At 31.2% G+C, this 20,689-nt stretch overlaps 1 protein-coding gene across 19 annotated transcripts in view; it reads right to left on the bottom strand.

The window, feature by feature from the left end:
- Nucleotides 1-188: 188 nt before the first annotated feature.
- Nucleotides 189-20,689, bottom strand: part of LOC143075936 (neurofibromin-like) — an 86,174-nt gene continuing 65,673 nt past the window's right edge. For 14 of the 19 annotated variants that reach the window (XM_076251519.1, XM_076251518.1, XM_076251527.1 and 11 more), the window contains 17 exons: nucleotides 20,052-20,171; nucleotides 19,464-19,581; nucleotides 17,416-17,556; nucleotides 16,512-16,732; nucleotides 15,122-15,204; nucleotides 13,983-14,097; nucleotides 12,676-12,756; nucleotides 11,706-11,846; nucleotides 10,372-10,498; nucleotides 9,240-9,327; nucleotides 8,757-8,800; nucleotides 7,831-8,180; nucleotides 7,192-7,425; nucleotides 6,597-6,697; nucleotides 5,844-5,983; nucleotides 5,442-5,488; nucleotides 189-3,133 (listed from right to left, as the gene is read on the bottom strand). In XM_076251519.1, the coding sequence (XP_076107634.1) occupies nucleotides 2,801-3,133; nucleotides 5,442-5,488; nucleotides 5,844-5,983; nucleotides 6,597-6,697; nucleotides 7,192-7,425; nucleotides 7,831-8,180; nucleotides 8,757-8,800; nucleotides 9,240-9,327; nucleotides 10,372-10,498; nucleotides 11,706-11,846; nucleotides 12,676-12,756; nucleotides 13,983-14,097; nucleotides 15,122-15,204; nucleotides 16,512-16,732; nucleotides 17,416-17,556; nucleotides 19,464-19,581; nucleotides 20,052-20,171 (2,484 nt within the window). In that variant the 3' untranslated portion in view covers nucleotides 189-2,800. The remainder of the gene's footprint in view (nucleotides 3,134-5,441; nucleotides 5,489-5,843; nucleotides 5,984-6,596; nucleotides 6,698-7,191; nucleotides 7,426-7,830; nucleotides 8,181-8,756; nucleotides 8,801-9,239; nucleotides 9,328-10,371; nucleotides 10,499-11,705; nucleotides 11,847-12,675; nucleotides 12,757-13,982; nucleotides 14,098-15,121; nucleotides 15,205-16,511; nucleotides 16,733-17,415; nucleotides 17,557-19,463; nucleotides 19,582-20,051; nucleotides 20,172-20,689) is intronic. The other 5 variants (XM_076251523.1, XM_076251528.1, XM_076251530.1 and 2 more) reach the window with 1 other exon arrangement.

Raw genomic sequence — 20,689 nt, 5'->3', positions numbered from 1 at the left:
TTAATGATGCTAGTACCTGATACGTACGAATTGTCCTCAAAAACAGCCCATATTTGTGTAACAGAAGTATTTTACTTTCAAATAAATAATTAAGTTTACATTTTAACAATTTTGTAAATCTGCAATATTTTGGGGCTAAAAAGGGGTCTTACTGGACCTACTCCTTTCGTTGTTTCTATCAAATAAGATTGTATATTTTGAATCTATATTTTATTCATACAACAAATTTCAATAAAATTGACAATAATGAAAGACAACAATAATCTATGGCTTCATGTTGTAGGATAAATGTTATTCCCCTCCCTCGGCATCATTCATTCTCCACATCTCACTCAATCTACATTCCATCCAATCATGTCGTAGGATAAGTGTTATTCACCTCCATTCCATCCAATCAATTCGCAGGATAATTGTTATTGCCCTACTGTTACATCTCAACCTCTCCACATCTCATCCAATAACGTTGTATGATAATTATTATTCCCCTCGCCTTAAGTCACCCACTCTCAACATCTAATCCATTCGTGCTATTGGATAAATGTCATGATCTCCTGTTACATCAACCACTCTCCACATCCCACCCTATCTACCCCTTTAATATACTTTACCTTCTAGTATCACCTCTAAAGGTCATAGACAGTGTGTAACTGTTTCTATGAAACCTGGATATTTGAAATATACTTGAACACAAAAATTGTCAATTAATTTTCAAAATCAATCACAAGTCATTGATTTCTTTTATTTAACGAATGTAGTTGCAGATATGATTTGAACAAATTTTAAAATAAAAATAATCTGGTTACAATTGGCTCTTACATTTCAAAATATACTGTTTAAAGCTGTACATTTTTTAAAACAATGTTTGATGTTGTGTGTTTGCTGTTTTTTATGCCAAAAATGATTTTCCTTGCAAAAGCTAATTTTTTCTTAAGAAATATATGTTCCCAATTATCATTTTAATATTTCCGTGGATGTGAAATAATTTCATCAAACTTTTCCCAGAGATGATTGACATAGTAATATTTCCCCTTTTGTAAATAACTATCTATAGCATTTAGTTCCCCTAAAACAGAAATTGAATTTATTCAAGTCAACCAAATTACTGATACAGGTTTACAAAATGTTATGTCCACCAATCATTTTATTAGATCACAACCATATTTATTCTGGTACGGACAAGACTTGATTTTAGAACGTTTATCAAAAATTATCAGTATGTAGTATGGGCTAATAACATATACTTTTTCCACATTTATGAATTATAGTTTTTTATACCTTCCCCTTTCATGGTGAGAATGAGTTGGTTGTTTTTGTTATAATATGTCAAAATCAAAACAGGATTAAGATATTTGTAATAGTCACATATATATTTATACAGAGATATTTAAAAGAAACTTTAACCAGACTGGATGTTGGATGACAGGCAAGATTTCTCGGTTAAGAAATGACCCAGGATTAAATTTCACCATTTCTGGCAAGGCTTATCTCAATCTTAAGATAACCATGGTAAGGTTTCCCTGTATCTTATCCTAGGGTAAATTTCTTGTTCTCTAGTGCAGCTTGTCTAAGTCGGATGACCCAGTGTAACATTTTCAACGTCTCTAATGCAGTTTGTCCCATTTGGATGACCCAGGGAAATACCTCCAATCTCTGACCCATCTTGTCCCAGTTGAGAGAAATCTTACCAGAGAGTGTCTGAAAGTAATAGTCTAATCATTGGGATGTTGTGTTCTCATTGATGTATACTGGTCATCTCTTAATTCTCATCAAGAAATCACGAGATTTCACTTATATGAATTAAAAAACCTTAAGGTATAATTGTAGTAAAATGGTACATGTCAATGAATTCATGTGGCGTGAATATCCTCAACATACAATTTTGGTACAGATGTCCAGCAAAAAAACTGTTTTATTATGTCATAATTGAGAAGCAGACAATGCTTTAAACAGTTATACATCAATGACTTTGTAATGCAGATACAGAAAATGCATACCTGAGAAGAGGTGTTAAGAAAGTTTTATTGCACTATTTGATGGTGCAGAATCTATGTTAGTTTCTGCAAATAAGAAAAACTATATTCTGCGTTTATAGCACAAGACTCTTTGAATGGGACTTAAAAAAATAAAAAAAAAAAACATTTCTGAAAACCTTTTATCCTTAAGTTGTAATATCCGGACTGTTGCCAGCAACGTAAAAATAAATGATTGGTTTAACTTCCAAGTCTCATATTAAACCAACTTAACATAACAATACATTATCTAATCACCATTTGGGCTATTCCATTTCAATGTATGGGGGAGTGTTAGAAGGGACTATCAACAACCAACATATTTTTTTGGATAAATTTGCATACATTAAATATATAAACAACCAAAATTGACCTTTGAAACATGTCAAAAAATAAAACTTGCCTTCCTTCCCACTCACATTCATTAAATGGAATAGCCCTAAATATATACTTAATCTTCATAATTTCTTTCCACTCACAACCATTCTCTTTACAAAAAAAATTCTCCCTCTCACTCTCTCACATATAGATCAACTATAGCACTAACAAGCAAATAGAAGAGGCCCACATTGGGAAAATTTAGGATTTACAATTGCTTTATAATGTACAATGTAAATGAGTATAAGCTTCTGTAATGTTTCTATGATGATTTGTACCAAATTAGACAAAAATGTAAAAATTTGAGATATTTCTTATTTGAGAGTAATAATTCCCCAAAATGGGCCTCAATAACAACGGAATGAAAGACAAATGAAGAACAACTAGACAACCCCAGTACAACAGGTATACAGTCATTCAATGGCTTCAATGTTTGTTTTCTTTTTACTGTCCTTTCTTTTGAAACTTCCCGTCCTGTTCTTTGATTGGATATTATTGGCAGAACCATGCCTCATTCGATTTCCACCAGCCGCACCATTTTTATCCACAATTTCCTTATCTGTCGGAGAATGCATGCTACTGACACTCAAACTTGACATGGAACTAGACAGATTCAAATTTGATGAGATCCCTAATGAACTTGGGTATGGATTCAAAATGTCAAGGTCATCACCAGGTAAACAGTTCTCCATCATCATAGCCTCTAAACAATTGACTAATAATTCTGCAGTGTCACTTGGAGCAGACTACAAAAAGAATAAATCACATGTTCATTATTTAAAAGTTATGTACTACTAGAATAATCAAGAAAAAAGGGTGTTTGTTAATTTTTTTGTACATAAATTAGGCCGTTAGTTTTCTCATTTGAATTGTTTCAAATTTGTCATTTCAGGGCCTTTTATAACAGCCTATGTGGTATGGGCTTTGCTTATTGCAGTGACCTATAGTTGTTAATCTATGTGTGATTTTAGTCTTTTGTGGAGAGTTGTCTCATTGGTAATCATACCACAACTTCTTTTTTATAGTATGATGTAACTAACCGAACACAGACAGTGAAATTTATACCTAGTATGCGTATTCATATATTCTTTTGAAAAAAAAATACAATTCAGAAATAAAAATTAGTATGATTGCCAATCAGACAACCGTCCACCAGAGAACAAATGACATAGAGTTACTGTGGATTCATTATTATTCTTTGGATACCAATTCTACTTTATTTAAATGTTCAATGAATGATAAATTAGGAGATAACTGTATCGTATTTCAAGCTTGGCCTTCGTAAAACATAGATTTTACTCTCCCAAATTGAGTTTACCTAGTGACCTACCAAAGTAAATGGATATTTGCAACAGTAAAATCAATGATGCCCTAGACATTTTTGAAATATACCCAACATTTCATGTCTGTTGTTGCCCTCTAGATATCTTAAATTTCACTTTTTTGGGGAAGTTTTGAAATAAACTTAACATTTACTTGTTTTTTTATATGAAATTTCAAATTATGATGGTCTTTGAAACACAAAATAATGTTAATTAAATCTACGTTTATTTTGAAATTCATTAACATAGTTTAAAAATCTTCAACTGCTGATATACACTTTTATATACAGTAAACGGACAGAAAGTCACAGGACAAAAAGTCACAGGACATAAAGTCACAAATCTGGTAGGACATAAAGTCATAGGACAAAAAGTCACAAACAATTTTTTGACAATTGTTTGAATATATAAGAAAAATATCTAGAAATCTTTACTTTTTAATACATATATTTATATTTAAGTTTAAGAAATGTGTCATTATACTTGAAATATGTACATTTATTTAATTTTAATCATATTTCTTGGCACCATGAAGCCATTAGTGCCATGCCACTTTGACATTTTGTTTTGTTAACAATTATTTGTCATCTTTGATAGTTTCTTGAAAAATTTTGTTTACAAAGTTGGTTAATATGCTATAGTTCAAGAAAAATGCAAAAATATTTTTGTAGAAATAAGCGTTTTTTATTCAAAGAAAATAATCAAGACTAGAGGCTCGAGCCTGTGTCGCTCACCTTGGTCTTTGTGCATATTAAACAAAGGACACAGATGGTTTCATGACAAAATTGTGGTTTGGTAATGGGGATGTGTTTGAAGTTCTTACTTTACTCAAAGTTCTTGCTACTAACAATTATCTCTATCTATAATGAACCTGGCCCATTAGTAACAGAGGAAAATATTTTGTAAAAATTTACAAAAATTTACAAAATTTATGAAAATTGTTAAAAATTGACTATAAAGGGCAATAACTCCTTAAGGGGTCAACTGGCCATTTTGATCATGTTGACTTATTTGTAGAACTTTCTTGGATGAACATTATTGCTGTTTACAGTTTATTTCTATCTATATAAATATTCAAGATAATAACCAAAAACGATAAAAATTCCTTAAAATTACCAATTCAGGAGCAGCAACCTAACAACTGGTTGTCCGATTTATCTGAATTGCCTTATTTTCAGGGCAGATAGATCTTGACTTAATAAACAATGTAATCCAGTCAGATTTGCTCTAAATGCTTTGGTTTCCGAGTTATAAGCCAAAATCTACATTTTACCCCTATATTCTATTTTTAGCCATGGCAACCATCTTGGTTGGTTGGCCAGGTCACGCCACACATTTTTAAACTAGATACCCCAATGATGATTGTGGTCAAGTTTGATTTGATTTGGCCCAGTAGTTTCAGGAGAAGATTTTTGTAAAAGTTTTTGGGCCAGGTGAGCTAAAAAGAGATTGTGACTTTTTGTCCACTTTTTGTCCTGTGACTTTTTGTCCTGTGACTTTTTGTTTGTGACTTTTTGTCTGTGACTTTTTGTCCTGTAACTTTCTGTCTTACATTTATATACATGTATTTCTAAATAAATCTAGAATAATTCACTCTACTAAAAGGTGTGCAGTCTTGTAATAAAACATATGCTCCTCTGATAAAGGACTTACTTACTATATGTACTCTACTTTAAAATTTAGGACAGTATATACATATCTTTATTATTTAAAAAAAGTTGTATAACATTACCTTGGTAAATGTCCCAGCAAATCTCCATAGGCCACCAAAACCAATACCTAAAAGAGAAAAACATTGATCAACTAACAGCCATTATTTGTTGAAAGCATTTTTGGACTTATAAAATATAATCAATTTTCAAACAAATTAATTGTTCATATAAATAATCAACAAGGAATTTGTTGTGCCTTGTTCGGGAGACATATGAAAGTTTGAAATTTGAAAATAAAAATAAAATCAATAGTCACATGACTCACATGAGTCATGTGACCATCTCTTTGCATAACCATAATGTAATGTTTTGGGGAATTTTTTCATCATTTGGTTTTTCTCAGAAAAGAATTTCTTTGCCAACTATGCCCTCCCCATTTTTATTGATATGATGAAAGCTTACCATATTTTTGAACTACTTACTTTGTAGATATGAGAGTTGTTGCTGTGACACGTCTTCACAAGCTATCATATTTTGTATAATACTCTGTACAGCATTGAGAATGGCTTGGTCATGACACAAGGATAACACGTTGTTTATCTTAGCATCTAACAATGAATGTCTGAAAAATAATATATTCAGAAAACTCTTAGTTTTCTCGTTTGAATTGTTTTACATTGTCTTATCGGGGCCTTTTATAGCTCACTATGCAGTATGGGCTTTGCTCATTGTTGAAGGCCGTACGGTGACCTATAATTGTTAATGTCTGTGTCATTTTGGTCTTTTGTGGATAGTTGTCTCATTGGCAATCCTACCACATCTTCTTTTTTATACTTACCGGTAAACAATTGTAAATAAATATAAAGTTACAAAATAAAACTGAATTAGGCTGTGTTCACACCAAATGTTATGTATAGTAAACATGTTTACAATTAGTTTAATGTAATGTACACTGGTCTCGCATTACATTTTTTTCACATCTATACACCTGGTTTAATTACCTGTACATGAGATTTGTTCACACTTGTAAACTATATTTAAATACTCATTACATAGAATCGTGTGACGTCAAAATTCTACCATGTTTGATTGTCTGAGGAAATTCAAGTATTGATTTTTCTAATCAAAAGTTGTACAGGAAGCATGATAAGCAATGGAATGAATATAAGTCATGATTTGATGAAACAACATAGCAAAATATGTGTTGTGTTTTTTTAAATGGTCAGCATACTTACATAACCGGGAATACTCGAGGAAATACTACAGAAGCTTCTGCCAAATACTCGTATAAAATTCTGGCCTCATTTTCATCTGTAGTGTTCCGTACTAATGTCGCCTGATTAAATAGTCAAAATAATGTAGCTTTTTAATAAATCTTTTATTGTTATAACTTGAAATTAAATTTAATTGTCTAAACTTTTCTCATTTTATTGATCAATGGAGATTAAAGAAAGGTAAATTTTCAAAAACATACCTTTCTTAAATTCACATCAATTAAAAAAAAAATTGTTTACATTATAACTTTCATGTGTTAACCATACTCTTGTTACATGTGTTACTTAACTCAAGGAGAAACTTATTTTTTTTAACAAAATGGTTCTTAAACTTACTTATTAAATATAAAGTTTAACGAAGGGTAAAATTCAGGAAAAGCCACATAAAAAAACTTTCTTTTATTTTATCAAAATATCACAAAAATTACATGAAAATTTCACCACACATAACAAATAAATATTTCAGCAATTGAATATAAATCTAAAGATTATTATTTTTAAACTTATCGTTGTAAATATTGAAAATTATCATAATAAAATGATAAAATGTTCTTACCAGTACTGTCAACACTAAGACTTGAGTAGGATAATCTGTAAGGACTTCAGGATCTAATAAAACATTGTTTTCATTGGATACAGATCCTCGACCAACTCTCACTGCCAGCCCTGATTTGACATCTTTCTTTGAGCATGGCAGTGGCATGGAACTACTTCTGTTTGTTTTGGATAGGGGAGGTCTGACTGGTTCACTGTCTAAGCTTCTCCAACATACCTTGGGACTATTTGCTGGCTGTATATATAAAAGGATTTTTTTCTGAATCCTTCAGAATTTTGTTATCCTTCACAAAAATGTTTTCTTATTTTTGATGTCATTTAAAAGTTTTGTTTAAAATTATTATATTCCTTATTTTTATAAAGAAGTATTTTCTAACTTTTTGAAGGTATAAATGATAAAAGTTAATGCAACATCAGAAGTTTTGTTTTAACTCACCACACAAACAGAATTTTAACTCTTTTATTTAATGCATAAGTCCATTAAACTGATAAAATACCCTCCATTTACATTAAAAAAATCATTTGAATTGCAATAATTATTTCTGGAAAAGTCTCAAATGAAAAATTTTCATCAAAATATTGGTTGAAAAAAAAAATTTATATCTATTTTTGTGCAGATGATAATTTAACTGTAACTAACCTGCCCTTGTGATAAATGAGTATTTCCTTTCTGCATTCCTCTGGCTGTATTCATTGCTGACTGGTCTAACAAATCCCAGCTTTTCTGTCGTTTAGGTGTGGGCGTCGCCATGGGCAGAGTATTATTTTGTGTGGTAGGTACTGGTACTGGTGGCACAGGGGGTGCTTGGGCTGATGGCATTGACTGAGCTGATCCTGTAGAACTGTTTGAACTGCCACCTGGTGTCGTAGACATTTGAGGGATTTCTGCATTGAGGCTGTCACTAGAGGGCGACTCTGTCATCATGTACTGACTGATTCTGTGTTTTAGATGACATCGACTACGAACCTCTTCAGACACGGATACTAAAGCTGTGAAAAGAAAAAAAATAAACACACTTTTGTCTTCACAATAAATAAACAATTTATAATCACACACCTTTCTTCAAAATTTGCGGTATTTATATTTGCAATTTTATCAAATACCATGGGCAGTACAAGTACATTCTAAAAGAAAGATGATAATACATGTAGCAACAACAACAAAAAATGAAAAACTCTGTAAAAACTGGAAATATTTCATGTTTTTTAAAAGACAATGATAAATATTTTCGGTACATTTCAGTCACATACTGTGGATTCATTATTATTCGTTGGATACCAATTTTCGTGGATTTCGTGGGTACCAAAATTGCAAATTTTCTAAAGGAATATATGCATACTTTGACAAAACCACGAAATTAAACATCCACGAATATGCAAGTTTTCCTCAAACCACGAAAATTGGTACCCACGAAAATAAATGAATCCACAGTAACATTTATAAAAGTACTGTTAATAAAACAATGCTCCTTCTGTGTATCTATACTTAAATGTTCAACTATAATATCCTTTCAACTTTTGTCAACTTCCTGTTCCCAAGTACAATGATATGTGTGTTTAACTTACCTGCTAAATATGGAACTGTTTGGGGAGTCACCTCAAACTTGTCCCTGAAAAAAATATCAACAAATGAATTATCAGGATATGTAAAAATTGACATTTTCTTGTTTAACATGCCATTTTTACATTTTCTTTCGCCATTGTTTTACAAATTTCATAATTCAGAGTTGATAGTTTCTGTACTAAAAAAATAAAAGGGGATTTATTTGTAGCCACATTTCATGATTATCATTAAAGCTTTGAAAGTTTAAGGTAGACAATGATCAGGGAAAGAAAATGTAAATAATAAAATATCAAAAACAGTTTTTGGCCTTTGAATTTACAAATTAAAACTCTAGCAAAAATAAGCCACACTTTACAGCAGTCAATAAATAGTCTGAACTGAACTGATAAACTTCATATGTTGTTTTACTTTTCACAAAGTAATGCTTTGACAGTCATTTAAACAAGATTCTGTTGAAATTATGTAAGAAAGGGGAGGTAACTAACCTATTTGTTGGTTTGACAGTAATCGACAAAAGTTGGTTGAGGACCCGTATTGTTCTGGAGACAGTTGTTGCCTGAGGATGTCTGAATCCTAAAACACAGAAATATAGGATATTTTCTGCAATTCATTTATGACTAAATTTGCTAAATGGTAACAAGACAATTTTATGCTGACCCATTTTGTACAAACATTTAGCCATAACTTATCTTGCTCCCAAGTACAAAATAATTAATGATAGTCTGCTTATTGTTATGCTTTTACCTTTCTGCATTGGCTAGAGGTATAGGGGGAGGGTTGAGATCTCACAAAATGTTTAACCCGCCGCATTTTTGCGCCTGTCCCAAGTCAGGAGCCTCTGGTCTTTGTTAGTCTTATATTATTTTAACTTTTAGTTTCTTGTGTACAATTTGGAGTTTAGTATGGCTTTCATTATCACAGAACTAGTATATATTTGTTTAGGGGCCAGCTGAAGGACGCCTCCGGGTGCGTGAATTTCTCGTTGAATTGAAGACCTATTGGTGACCTTCTGTTGTTGTCTGCTCTATGGTCGGGTTGTTGTCTCTTTGGCACATTCCCCATTTCCATTTTCAATTTTATCTTTATTTTATGTCAATTCACAAATCATTTTAATTTTTAAAATTATTGTAGATTCTGTTTGTTTCTTCATGCAAACCAATTTTCTGTGGATTGAGGGTAAATTTGAATTTTCTTGGATATTTGATTTCATGGTTGTAAACAACCCTATTAACAATCTCTTATTTGTTGAACATTAAAATTTGTAATTTAAGGTGGCACCTAACACTACATGGAGATAACTCTGTAAAAGCAGCAGAATGTTATAATAACATTGTGTTCATAAAGGAATATCAAGCTTCTCAACGATCAAAATAAGTGTTTGTCAAACTGATTTATAACCAGTGTAATTTTTCTGATTAAACGGTTGGTTCAAATTTTTTGAAATTTTTATATTTTTGTCTAAGGGTCAAAGTAAATAATTTGTCAAAATATTAAGAAAATTAAACGAGCCAAATTAAATTTAGTTAAAGTGTTAGGTACCACCTTAAGTTGATGTTTACAAACAAAATTAATTAAAATTGGTCAACAACATATACTAATAAATTCATATTATATTACCTTTGAGTAAATGACCAACCAAAGCAAAGTTAAAGTTGGCTTTGAAGCTAAGACCCATGGCATGATCCAGCTGTTTAAAGTGCCATTCTAAAGGCTCTCTTGTTTCTATCATGATCACCTCTAATGGCTGAAATATGAACAAATCATGATTCAAATGATACAAATGAAAAACAATTTTAGATTAATTATAGATTATCGCTATTTTGTGCATTTTTCCTTTGATCTTTTTTTGTGATAATTTTTCATATCATGCTACTCGCTTGAGATGGAAAATTATTGCTAGAAACTATAAGTAGACCACATAGAGTTGCTAACGAAATTGACAACAACGTGAAAGGTAAAATAGCGATAGACAGATTATCATTGGTCATCTATCGTTGATCATCTCAACGAGATTAATTTTCTCGCTTGAGCTGGTACAGCGAAAGTGAGAAAAGCAATCGAGTTGAGATGACCAATGATAATCTGTTTATCGCTATTTTACCTAAGACGACTTTGTCAATTTCATGTCAATTTCGTTAGCAACGCCACGTGGCCTCCTTAGTTTCTAGCGATAATTTTTCCATCTCAAGCGAGAAGCATGATATGAAAATTATCACAAAAAAAGACTAAAAGAAAAATGCACAAAATAGCGATAATCAACCATAATCTATATTTATTATTAATCATCTCAACAAGATTGATTTTCTTGCTTGAGGCGGTATGGCGAAAGCGAGAAAAGCAATCGAGTTGAGATGACCAATGATAATCTGTTTATAGCTATTTCACCTATGACGACGCTGTCAATTTCATTAGCGACGTGCCTTCGTAGTTTCTAACGATAATTTTCCATCACAAGCAGGTAGCATGATATGAAAAATTATCACAAAAAAAGATCAAGGAAAAAAGCACAAAATAGCAATAAAAGCAATTATTTATTTGATACAAAAAATATAAAATAACACATAAGGAGAAAAATAGAGGTAATAAGAGCAATAAAAAAATGTATATCCACTTATTATAAAATTCATTACTTGCTAAGAGAAACCAAAAATTCATTCAGATTCATTTAAATTTCTTTTTTTTTTTCAAACTATATCAATTTTACTATTTTTTTTGGCAAAAACTTTCTATTGCATTTGGCTGTTTTTAGCCAACAATTTATTTTCACAATTTTTCATATTTCTTCATGTATTTATATACGGAAAAAAAGATTCTACATGATTTACCTATTCAGGACGATTTATTATTTTTGTTTTCAAAACTCACGAAAAACTAAATTTCTCTCAGAAATTAGTTTGTTTGTTTGCAGGATATTTGAGACAACAAATAATACAAACTGAACACACACCTACCTTAATATCAAACAGACCCATGTTATCCAGTGTATGTAAATTTTGTTCCAACAAAGCCAGGCCTGCAGCGTATAGTGATATCTCATCAAGTTGTAACACAGATATAGCTACCCAGAATAGGAATTTATGGATGGGAGAATCCTGTTAATGGTAAAAATTAAACTGTTAGAAAAAATGACTAACTGAAAATAGCTACCCAAAATAGGAATTTGTGGATTGGAAATCAGGTTTTAAGTAAAAATAAACTTTAAAAAAAATACTTTGGCTGCATATAATTTAATAAAATATGGTCTAATTGATCCCTTGGATGTTCAGAAAATTGTATATGGAAGTCTTTCCAGGCACTTTTTTTTAAAGTCTCAAGCAATAGATGGTTTACATCATTATTATTACCAAAATATATTACCAAATTAATATGCAAGTGGTATCAAAAACGGTACTTAACTTTTTCTATATCAGCTTTCATTAGAAACTAAAAAGCTTTAAATTTTCTGAAAAAATGATTTCTCTTATTTTTTATATCTTATAAGTTCTTTTCTTGCATCTGTTTAAGTAAAGGGTGGTTGGTTACTGTTCATTTAAGGTGGTACCTAACACTACAGGGAGATAACTCTGTAAAGTCAGCTAAAGGTTTTAATTACATTGTGTTGTAAAAGGAATATTAAGCTTCTCAATGATCAAAATTGGTGTTTGTCAAACTGCTATATAACCAGTGTAATTTTTCTGACAAAATGGTTGGTGCAAAATTTAAAATTTTTTTATGTTTTTGTTAAAGGGTCAAAGTAAGTACTTTGACAAAAATTTATGAAAATTAAACGAGCCAAATTAATTTTAGTGAAAGTGTTAGGTACCCCCTTAAATTGTGCATATAAATCAAATATTGGAAAACTTTATCAGCATCTAATATATTTTTTTTGCATGAGTTGATTAAATATTCTTAGAAATATTTGAAGACACACAATTAACTTACAGATCGAAGTAGAGGCTGTAATCTTGTGAGACACATCACAATGGCTTCAATCAACACAAGGTCAGTGAAGGATTCTAATGCCTACAACATATCAAAACTATTAATATGAGACAGGCATTACCTGTGAAAGGGGACGAAGTCTATGATTTTTTTAAAATTCAAACATATCTTAATTTCAAAACAGAAATACCGTTAGGTCCGTAACGTTTCCGATTTTGGTTCTGTTGTTAGGGATTTTAGTTGTGACTTATTTAAGTTATGACGTCATATGCAATGTAAACAAAGAAACTCTATCATTAGGTAATGTTTTTTCATATCAAGGAATTATTAAAAATGAAATAGATATTGCGTTCCTTCCTATTTTATACTAGACTGATAAATATATATTTTACTCAAAACTTCATGCAAACGAGACCAGAAAAAGGAAGTACATTTTAGATTTCTGCGCAGATGCGAGAATTCAAAATATGACATAAAAAAAAAAATTCCTGATTTTGAGTTCATTAGTACAATGAAAATTTCGGGAAAATTTTCCGATTTTTTTTTTTTTTTTCTTTATTGAATTTTCTCCTGTTATTATTACTATCAAAGTTTATTAAACTATTGTGAAAAAAAACCTTGAGAACTTCATTATAACTTACCACCAAATTAGTCCTCAGATTTTCTGTAAATTACAAGTAAAGCTACCTGTATTGAACATTTCAGTTTCAAACTAGGATCAATTTTTATCATAAGAATTTTGTTAAGGGCTTGTTTTTGGATCATCATGTTTCTGTCTCATTGACATATACCCCTATCTTTTGTTTAAATAATGACATGTTGTGATGTTTTAGATGTTTTGGTTACTGTGAAAGTACTTTTATTCATGGATTTAACAATTTTAGTAGTATTTGTGGATTGCTTGATCCCCAAATATAAGTGTTCTAATGAATTAGAACAATTGTTGTCAAAATCAAACACTTCACTTAATTATTTTTTTTGAAACTTAAATCCACAAAATTAAGAACCAAGGAATATGTAACCTTTGCCCAAACTACAAAAATTGATATCCAATAATAAAAAAGTACTTTCATAGTAATTTAATCTCATTTTTCTATTTTATAACAACTTCTAAATCAATTACTGTAAATTTAGAAGTTATTGCGATGTTTTTATTGTGAAAAATGTGACAGGGTTATCATCGTCAAAATTAAAACTTGCATTTAGAAATTTTTATATGAATCAAACAGGATTTTTCTGAATATCGCAAAAATTAAAATTGCATTTTAGTCTAAATAATTTCTGAATATACAATAGGTAAAACTTACCTTCATCATGATTTTAAGTAACTGTTTAACTTCTGAGTCTGTGACAGTTTTACTAATACAACCAAACACGATAATAGCCCTTGGTTGTAAGGCTGGATTATACTGGAATGCAAATCTACAAAATAAAACAGATTTTTATCATGTCTATAAATAAGATTAAAAATCAGTTTGAAATATATATTTTCTTATACCATATACTGTGGATTCATTATTATTCGTTGGATACCAATTTTCGTGGATTTCGTGGGTTCAGGTGAACCACGAATTTAAATGTTTAACGGATAACATATTTTCAGTAGGCTTTGTATACAGAGATTGGCAAAACCATGAAATCAAATATCCACGAAATGCAAGTTTTCAGCAATTCACGAAAATTGATACCCACGAAAATAAATGAATTCAACGTAACATATTTTAGAAATTATGCATGTATTAAATTCGACTGATTAGGAAACCATCAACCAATCAGATTTGGTTTACATGCTGAAGTAGCTTGTTATATCCATCATGCATGTTATTTCTTGTACGTTTCTCCTAAATTTCAGCTTATTTGGACTTTTATGACTTTTCAAAAATTACATTACCTTTCATTTTACAAATACTGTGAATTCATTTTTATTCGTTGGATACCAATTTTCGTGGGTTTCGTGGGTACAGGTAAACCACGAAATCAAATGCTCGACGAATTACAAATATCATATAGGCTTTGTATACAGAGATTGCTAAACCACGAAATCAAATATCCACGAAAATGCAAGTTTTCCTCAATCCACGAAAATTGGTACCAACAAAAATATATGAATCCACAGTAGCTTGTCCTAGATCATCACTGAAGCAACATAATTTGTCAAAATGTAATGCTTGTGCAGTAATAATGCGACTGGGAAAATATTGTTTTGACACAGATTCCTAAAATTTTATATTTTCTATAATCTCATTTGAATCAAGCTATATTTGTGTTGGTGTTTGGCTCACAGTGACATATTATATCGAGAATGTGCGATGGACGCTGCTGACATGGAAAAAGAACTGCAGGGTAATTTCAAGAGAATTATAATTCCCAATAATCAATATCTGTCCATTCTTCCAATATTGCAACAATTTCTGAATTTTTCAGTATATCCTTATCCTGTCCTTACCTTTTTGACAGATCAGTCCACTGTTGTAACCAATCACAATTTGGAATGTCTTTAACACTAGCCTGAAATTGACACTGGTCAAACTAGGAAAACATGATTTATGTATTAGTTTATTATCATCTTTATAATGTCATCAAGTTTCTAATCTACTAATACATGTTATAGTTTCATATATATAATCAGGTTTAATGAATTCTGTGAAAATATTTGCTTTGATGTAAATTTGAAAAATATTTAAACAAGTGAAACTGCGAGCTACTGCTCACTGATGATACCCCCGCCGCAAGTGGATAATATTAATAGTGTAAAAATATGCAAGTGTTCGGTAAACAGGAAGTTGTCGAGTGATGAATCTGAAAACGCATCACACAGTATAGCTGACTTATATAAATCCTGAAACCAAATTTCAGAAATCCTTGTATTGTAGTTCCTGAGAAAAATGTGACGAAAATTTTTAACTTGGTTATCATGTGTAGAATCATACAAGTGTTCGGTAAACAGGAAGTAGTCGAGTGATGAATCTGAAAACGCATCACACGGTATAGCTGACTTATATAAATCCTGAAACAAATTTCAGAAATCCTTGTATTGTAGTTCCTGAGAAAAATGTGACGAAAATTTTCAACTTGGCTATCATGTGTAAAATCATACAAGTGTTCGGTAAACAGGAAGTTGTCGAGTGATGAATCTGAAAACGCATCACACGGTATAGCTGACTTATATAAATCCTGAAACCAAATTTCAGAAATCCTTGTATTGTAGTTCCTGAGAAAAATGTGACGAAAATTTTCAACTTGGCTATCATGTGTAAAATCAGACAAGTGTTCGGTAAACAGGAAGTTGTCAAGTGATGAATCTGAAAACGCATCACACGGTGTGGCTGACATATATAAATGTTGATACCAAATTACAGAAAGGGTGGATGTGTAGTTCCTGAGAAAAATGTGACGAAAGTTTCATGGGACGGACTGACTGACGGACGGACTGACAGACAGAGGTAAAACAGTATACCCCCCCTTTTTTAAAGCGGGGGTATAATAAATATTCATTCTGCATGCACTACATTGTCCCTTTTTCTTAGAACTTGTTGAAATGATAAGTCCCTACAACACACATTTCAATAGTGAAAGTGATTTTTCAATTTTTTCGAATCATTTTAAAGACCAACAATTTTTATTTTTCATTTTTTAATAGATTGAAGTGACAACAATTATTTCCAAGTCAGGAGTTTAAAAGTATTAATCTTTTTGTTACTTAAGTTGAAATGGTCCCCCAACCCCATTGTATCAGTATCAAAAACTCTCAATTTTTAACAAACAAAAAATTAAAATTCAACATGGTTTTTTAATTCCTATTCTTACGATTTTTTATTATTTTCTTTTTATCTCACCTCCATAATTTCTAACAGAGCATCAACAATTGTTTCTAATGAACTAAGTGACAATTTCTCATGTTCTGGTGCTGACATGGTGAAGGACCGATCTCCTGGTCTGAAACTTGTACGGAATGCACTGACTGCGGCAGATTTTACTTTACTGATACCGAACAGCTGGTAGAATTTTGGCAAGGAAAACTCTGCAAGGCTCATCTTCAATACCTTCAATGTAGCTTCTGTTTTCAACAAAATTGAAATAAAAATAAATAAATTAGCTGTTAATGATCAAAACGATCCATATTTAGAATTCTTGATTACTGTAAAAAAATTTAAAACTTGAGATAATTCTTCATTGTTATGCAAATAATTTGAAGTTATAATAATAATTCAAGCATACAAAACTGAAAGTTTGTAAGTTGTTACTTTCTATTTGTTTTCTTTTAAATCATGGTTCCTCAATGCTCAGCAATTTCATACTTTAATTTGGTTTTTACAGCCTATTGCATTGGGTGTGTAGGTAAAGGCAATATCTTTGCTTGGTTGCTGGCTGAACCATGAAGTTATTATTAGATTAGGTGAACTACCCTCCTTGAAGAGTATACTAGTCCAACAGATAACCAATTTATCTTTCTGTAGGACTATGCTACTTCAAAAGGAGGGTAATTTACCTTACCTAATAATGACTTCATGGTTCAGCTAGCAAGCAAGCTGACCAAAGATATAATTTTTACCTACACACTTAATGCACTAGACTGTAAAACCTTAATGATTCAACAATCACTGATTACTCTTTTAATGATGAAATATGCATCTGGCATATCAGTTATAATCCTAGTATTCATGTCAGATGAGTTTATTTTTATATAAAATAGACAAATTTACATATTCAAGATTGACCAATACAATTTTACAATCCTACCTTTGAAATTAAGCTGTGAACATGTACACAGAGAATGGATTATGTTGATAACAAGTCCATGGGTTGAAGCTCTCAGAGACAATGGTCCTGTACATACAAGTAATGTCACAATGTGGAATAAAAATGGCAAATGGCTGGCAACTGTAAAAAGATAGTAAGATCAAATATTAATTATTTCTGCTCAAATGAACATTTGCTGCAAATGTTTGCACCTGTCCTAAGTCAGGAATCTGATGTACAGTAGTTGTCGTTTGTTTATGTAATTTATACATGTTTCTCGTTTCTTGGTTTTTTTTATATAGATTAGACCATTGGTTTTCCCGTTTGAATGGTTTTACACTAGTATTTTTGTGGCCCTTAATAGCTTGTATTTCGGTGTGAGCCAAGGCTCTGTGTTGAAGGCCGAACATTGACCTATAATGGTTTAACTTTTTTAAAATTGTTATTTGGATGGAGAGTTGTCTCATTGGCACTCACACCACATCTTCCTATATCTATTAGCTACTTAAAAAGCCCTATCACATCTTTTTTCACATTTCTTTGTTCCCATCTACAAACACTTTGTCTAAATTCGGATTCTTAAAAGGAAATATCACAAATACGTTCTTCCATCTTTTAGAAATATTCCAAAATTTAAAAAAAATTACATTATTATTTTGTATCTTAACTGCAACAACAAAAAATTGATAAAATCAAATGTCTCATTTTTTTTATCAGCAACTATAATCTATTAAGATTTTTTCTCCCCATAAAATACAATATAACAAGGAATTTGAAGATATCAGGCAACTTACCATTGTTGAATGACAACATGAGAAGATATCTTACCATCTAATGAGATATTGAATGACAACATGAGAAGATATCTTACCATCGAATGAGCTTTTGAATGACAACATGAGAAGATAACTTACCACCTAATAAGTTATTGAATGACAACATGAGAAAATATCTTACCATCTAATGAGCTATTGAATGACAACATGAGAAGATATCTGGTAGTAACTTACAATCTAATGAGTTATTGAATGACAACATGAGAAGATGACTTACCATCTAATGAGTTATTGAATGACAACATGAGAAGATGACTTACCATCTAATGAGTTACTGAATGACAACATGAGAAAATATCTTACCATCTAATGAGCTATTGAATGACAACATGAGAAGATATCTGGTAGTAACTTACAACCTAATGAGTTATTGAATGACAACATGAGAAGATGACTTACCATCTAATGAGTTATTGAATGACAACATGAGAAGATAATTTACCATCTATAAATGAGTTATTGAATGACAACATGAGAAAATATCTTACCATCTAATGAGCTATTGAATGACAACATGAGAAGATATCTGGTAGTAACTTACAATCTAATGAGTTATTGAATGACAACATGAGAAGATGACTTACCATCTAATGAGTTATTGAATGACAACATGAGAAGATAATTTACCATCTATAAATGAGTTATTGAATGACAACATGAGAAAATATCTTACCATCTAATGAGCTATTGAATGACAACATGAGAAGATATCTGGTTGTAACTTACAATCTAATGAGTTATTGAATGACAACATGAGAAGATGACTTACCATCTAATGAGTTATTGAATGACAACATGAGACGATAATTTACCATCTATAAATGAGTTATTGAATGACAACATGAGAAAATATCTTACCATCTAATGAGCTATTGAATGACAACATGAGAAGATATCTGGTAGTAACTTACAATCTAATGAGTTATTGAATGACAACATGAGAAGATGACTTACTATCTAATGAGTTACCGAATGACAACATGAGAAGATATCTTACCATCTAATGAGTTACTGAATGACAACATGAGAAAATATCTTACCATCTAATGAGTTATTGAATGACAACATGAGAAGATATCTTACCATCTAATGAGTTACTGAATGACAACATGAGAAGATATCTTACCATCTAATGAGTTACTGAATGACAACATGAGAAAATATCTTACCATCTAATGAGTTATTGAATGACAACATGAGAAGATATCTTACCATCTAATGAGTTATTGAATGACAACATGAGTAAATATCTGGCTAAGATGGCTATGTCGTCCCACATCAGATGTTGTTCTAGAGTGGGTGTTGGTGAGGTACATGTCTTGTCTATCAACTGTCAAATAAAACATAGACAAGTGAGTATACAAATTAGCACTATTGAGTAAAAGCATTCCATCCTTTTAAGGAACTATCAAAAAGCATTTTGTGAACAAAGTAATTACTTCTTTATCTTATGGTGGTAAGACATGACCATATTTGTAATAGTAGGAAATTGCATATTTCATCAAGACATCAAAGGATTATTTTAGAAAATGTACATTCAAAGTTTGCTTGAAAAGTTAAAATGCTTTGGTTTTTTTGGTGTCCATTATCAAGAATAAAATATCTACTCAAATATTCCTCTAATTAGTGATATGTCTACCTTTAAGCAATCTTTGATAGTTGGCAATAAGTTACATACCTTTTAGTGACATAAATCAATGAACATTCTTATCCCAATATGGCAGTGTAAAATCAGCATATCTATTGAACTTCCCTAAAAGGTTTACTACAAGATAAGCACATTTTTCATTGGACACTTACCCTGCACAATCGTCCAATGACTTTCCTTGACACAAGTTGTACATTAGCAGACGTCAAAGCCACAGCTGTGTCTGCCATTATCTCTGCCTGTATGGATCCCAATCCTCCTGTTACACTTCTCTGTCAAATTTTATAATACAATAGACATTATTAACAAACATTTAATTATGACACAAGCAAGAATAAGTGTCATGGAGATATAAATATAATAACATTGAGTAGACAAGCTTTAATCAAATATTCTTAATATTTGTTTTGGTACGCCCATCTATAATTCAGCTATTAGTAAGTATCACTACTTTAGATTGGATTTTTGAATCAAAGGCTATAGTAGTAAATCCAGACAGAAAATCAGGGTTGATGGAACTTGTTAGAATCATCAATTGTCTTAGGGATGGAAACCCTACAGAAAAACTGCCAGTCCTTCAGGGTTAGGGGGGTTAAGTGTAAAGTTAATCACCCAGCCTTTGATAAGAAAAAAATGATTACAGATACAACCCCATCTATAAAAGAAAAATAATGTGAATATGTCTAACTTGGATCTTTTCTGTATAGAAAATATCAATAAAGTTAGAAAAAATTGCTGGGAAATCAGCTAGAAATGGCTTAATGCAAAAAGTATCTGCAAACAAATAGTT

This window comes from Mytilus galloprovincialis, chromosome 5, assembly GCF_965363235.1.
Source record: "Mytilus galloprovincialis chromosome 5, xbMytGall1.hap1.1, whole genome shotgun sequence".
In the NCBI taxonomy this organism is placed as follows: domain Eukaryota; kingdom Metazoa; phylum Mollusca; class Bivalvia; order Mytilida; family Mytilidae; genus Mytilus; species Mytilus galloprovincialis.
Note: the sequence above shows the minus strand (reverse complement) of the source record. Positions and strands in the feature narration are given on the sequence as shown.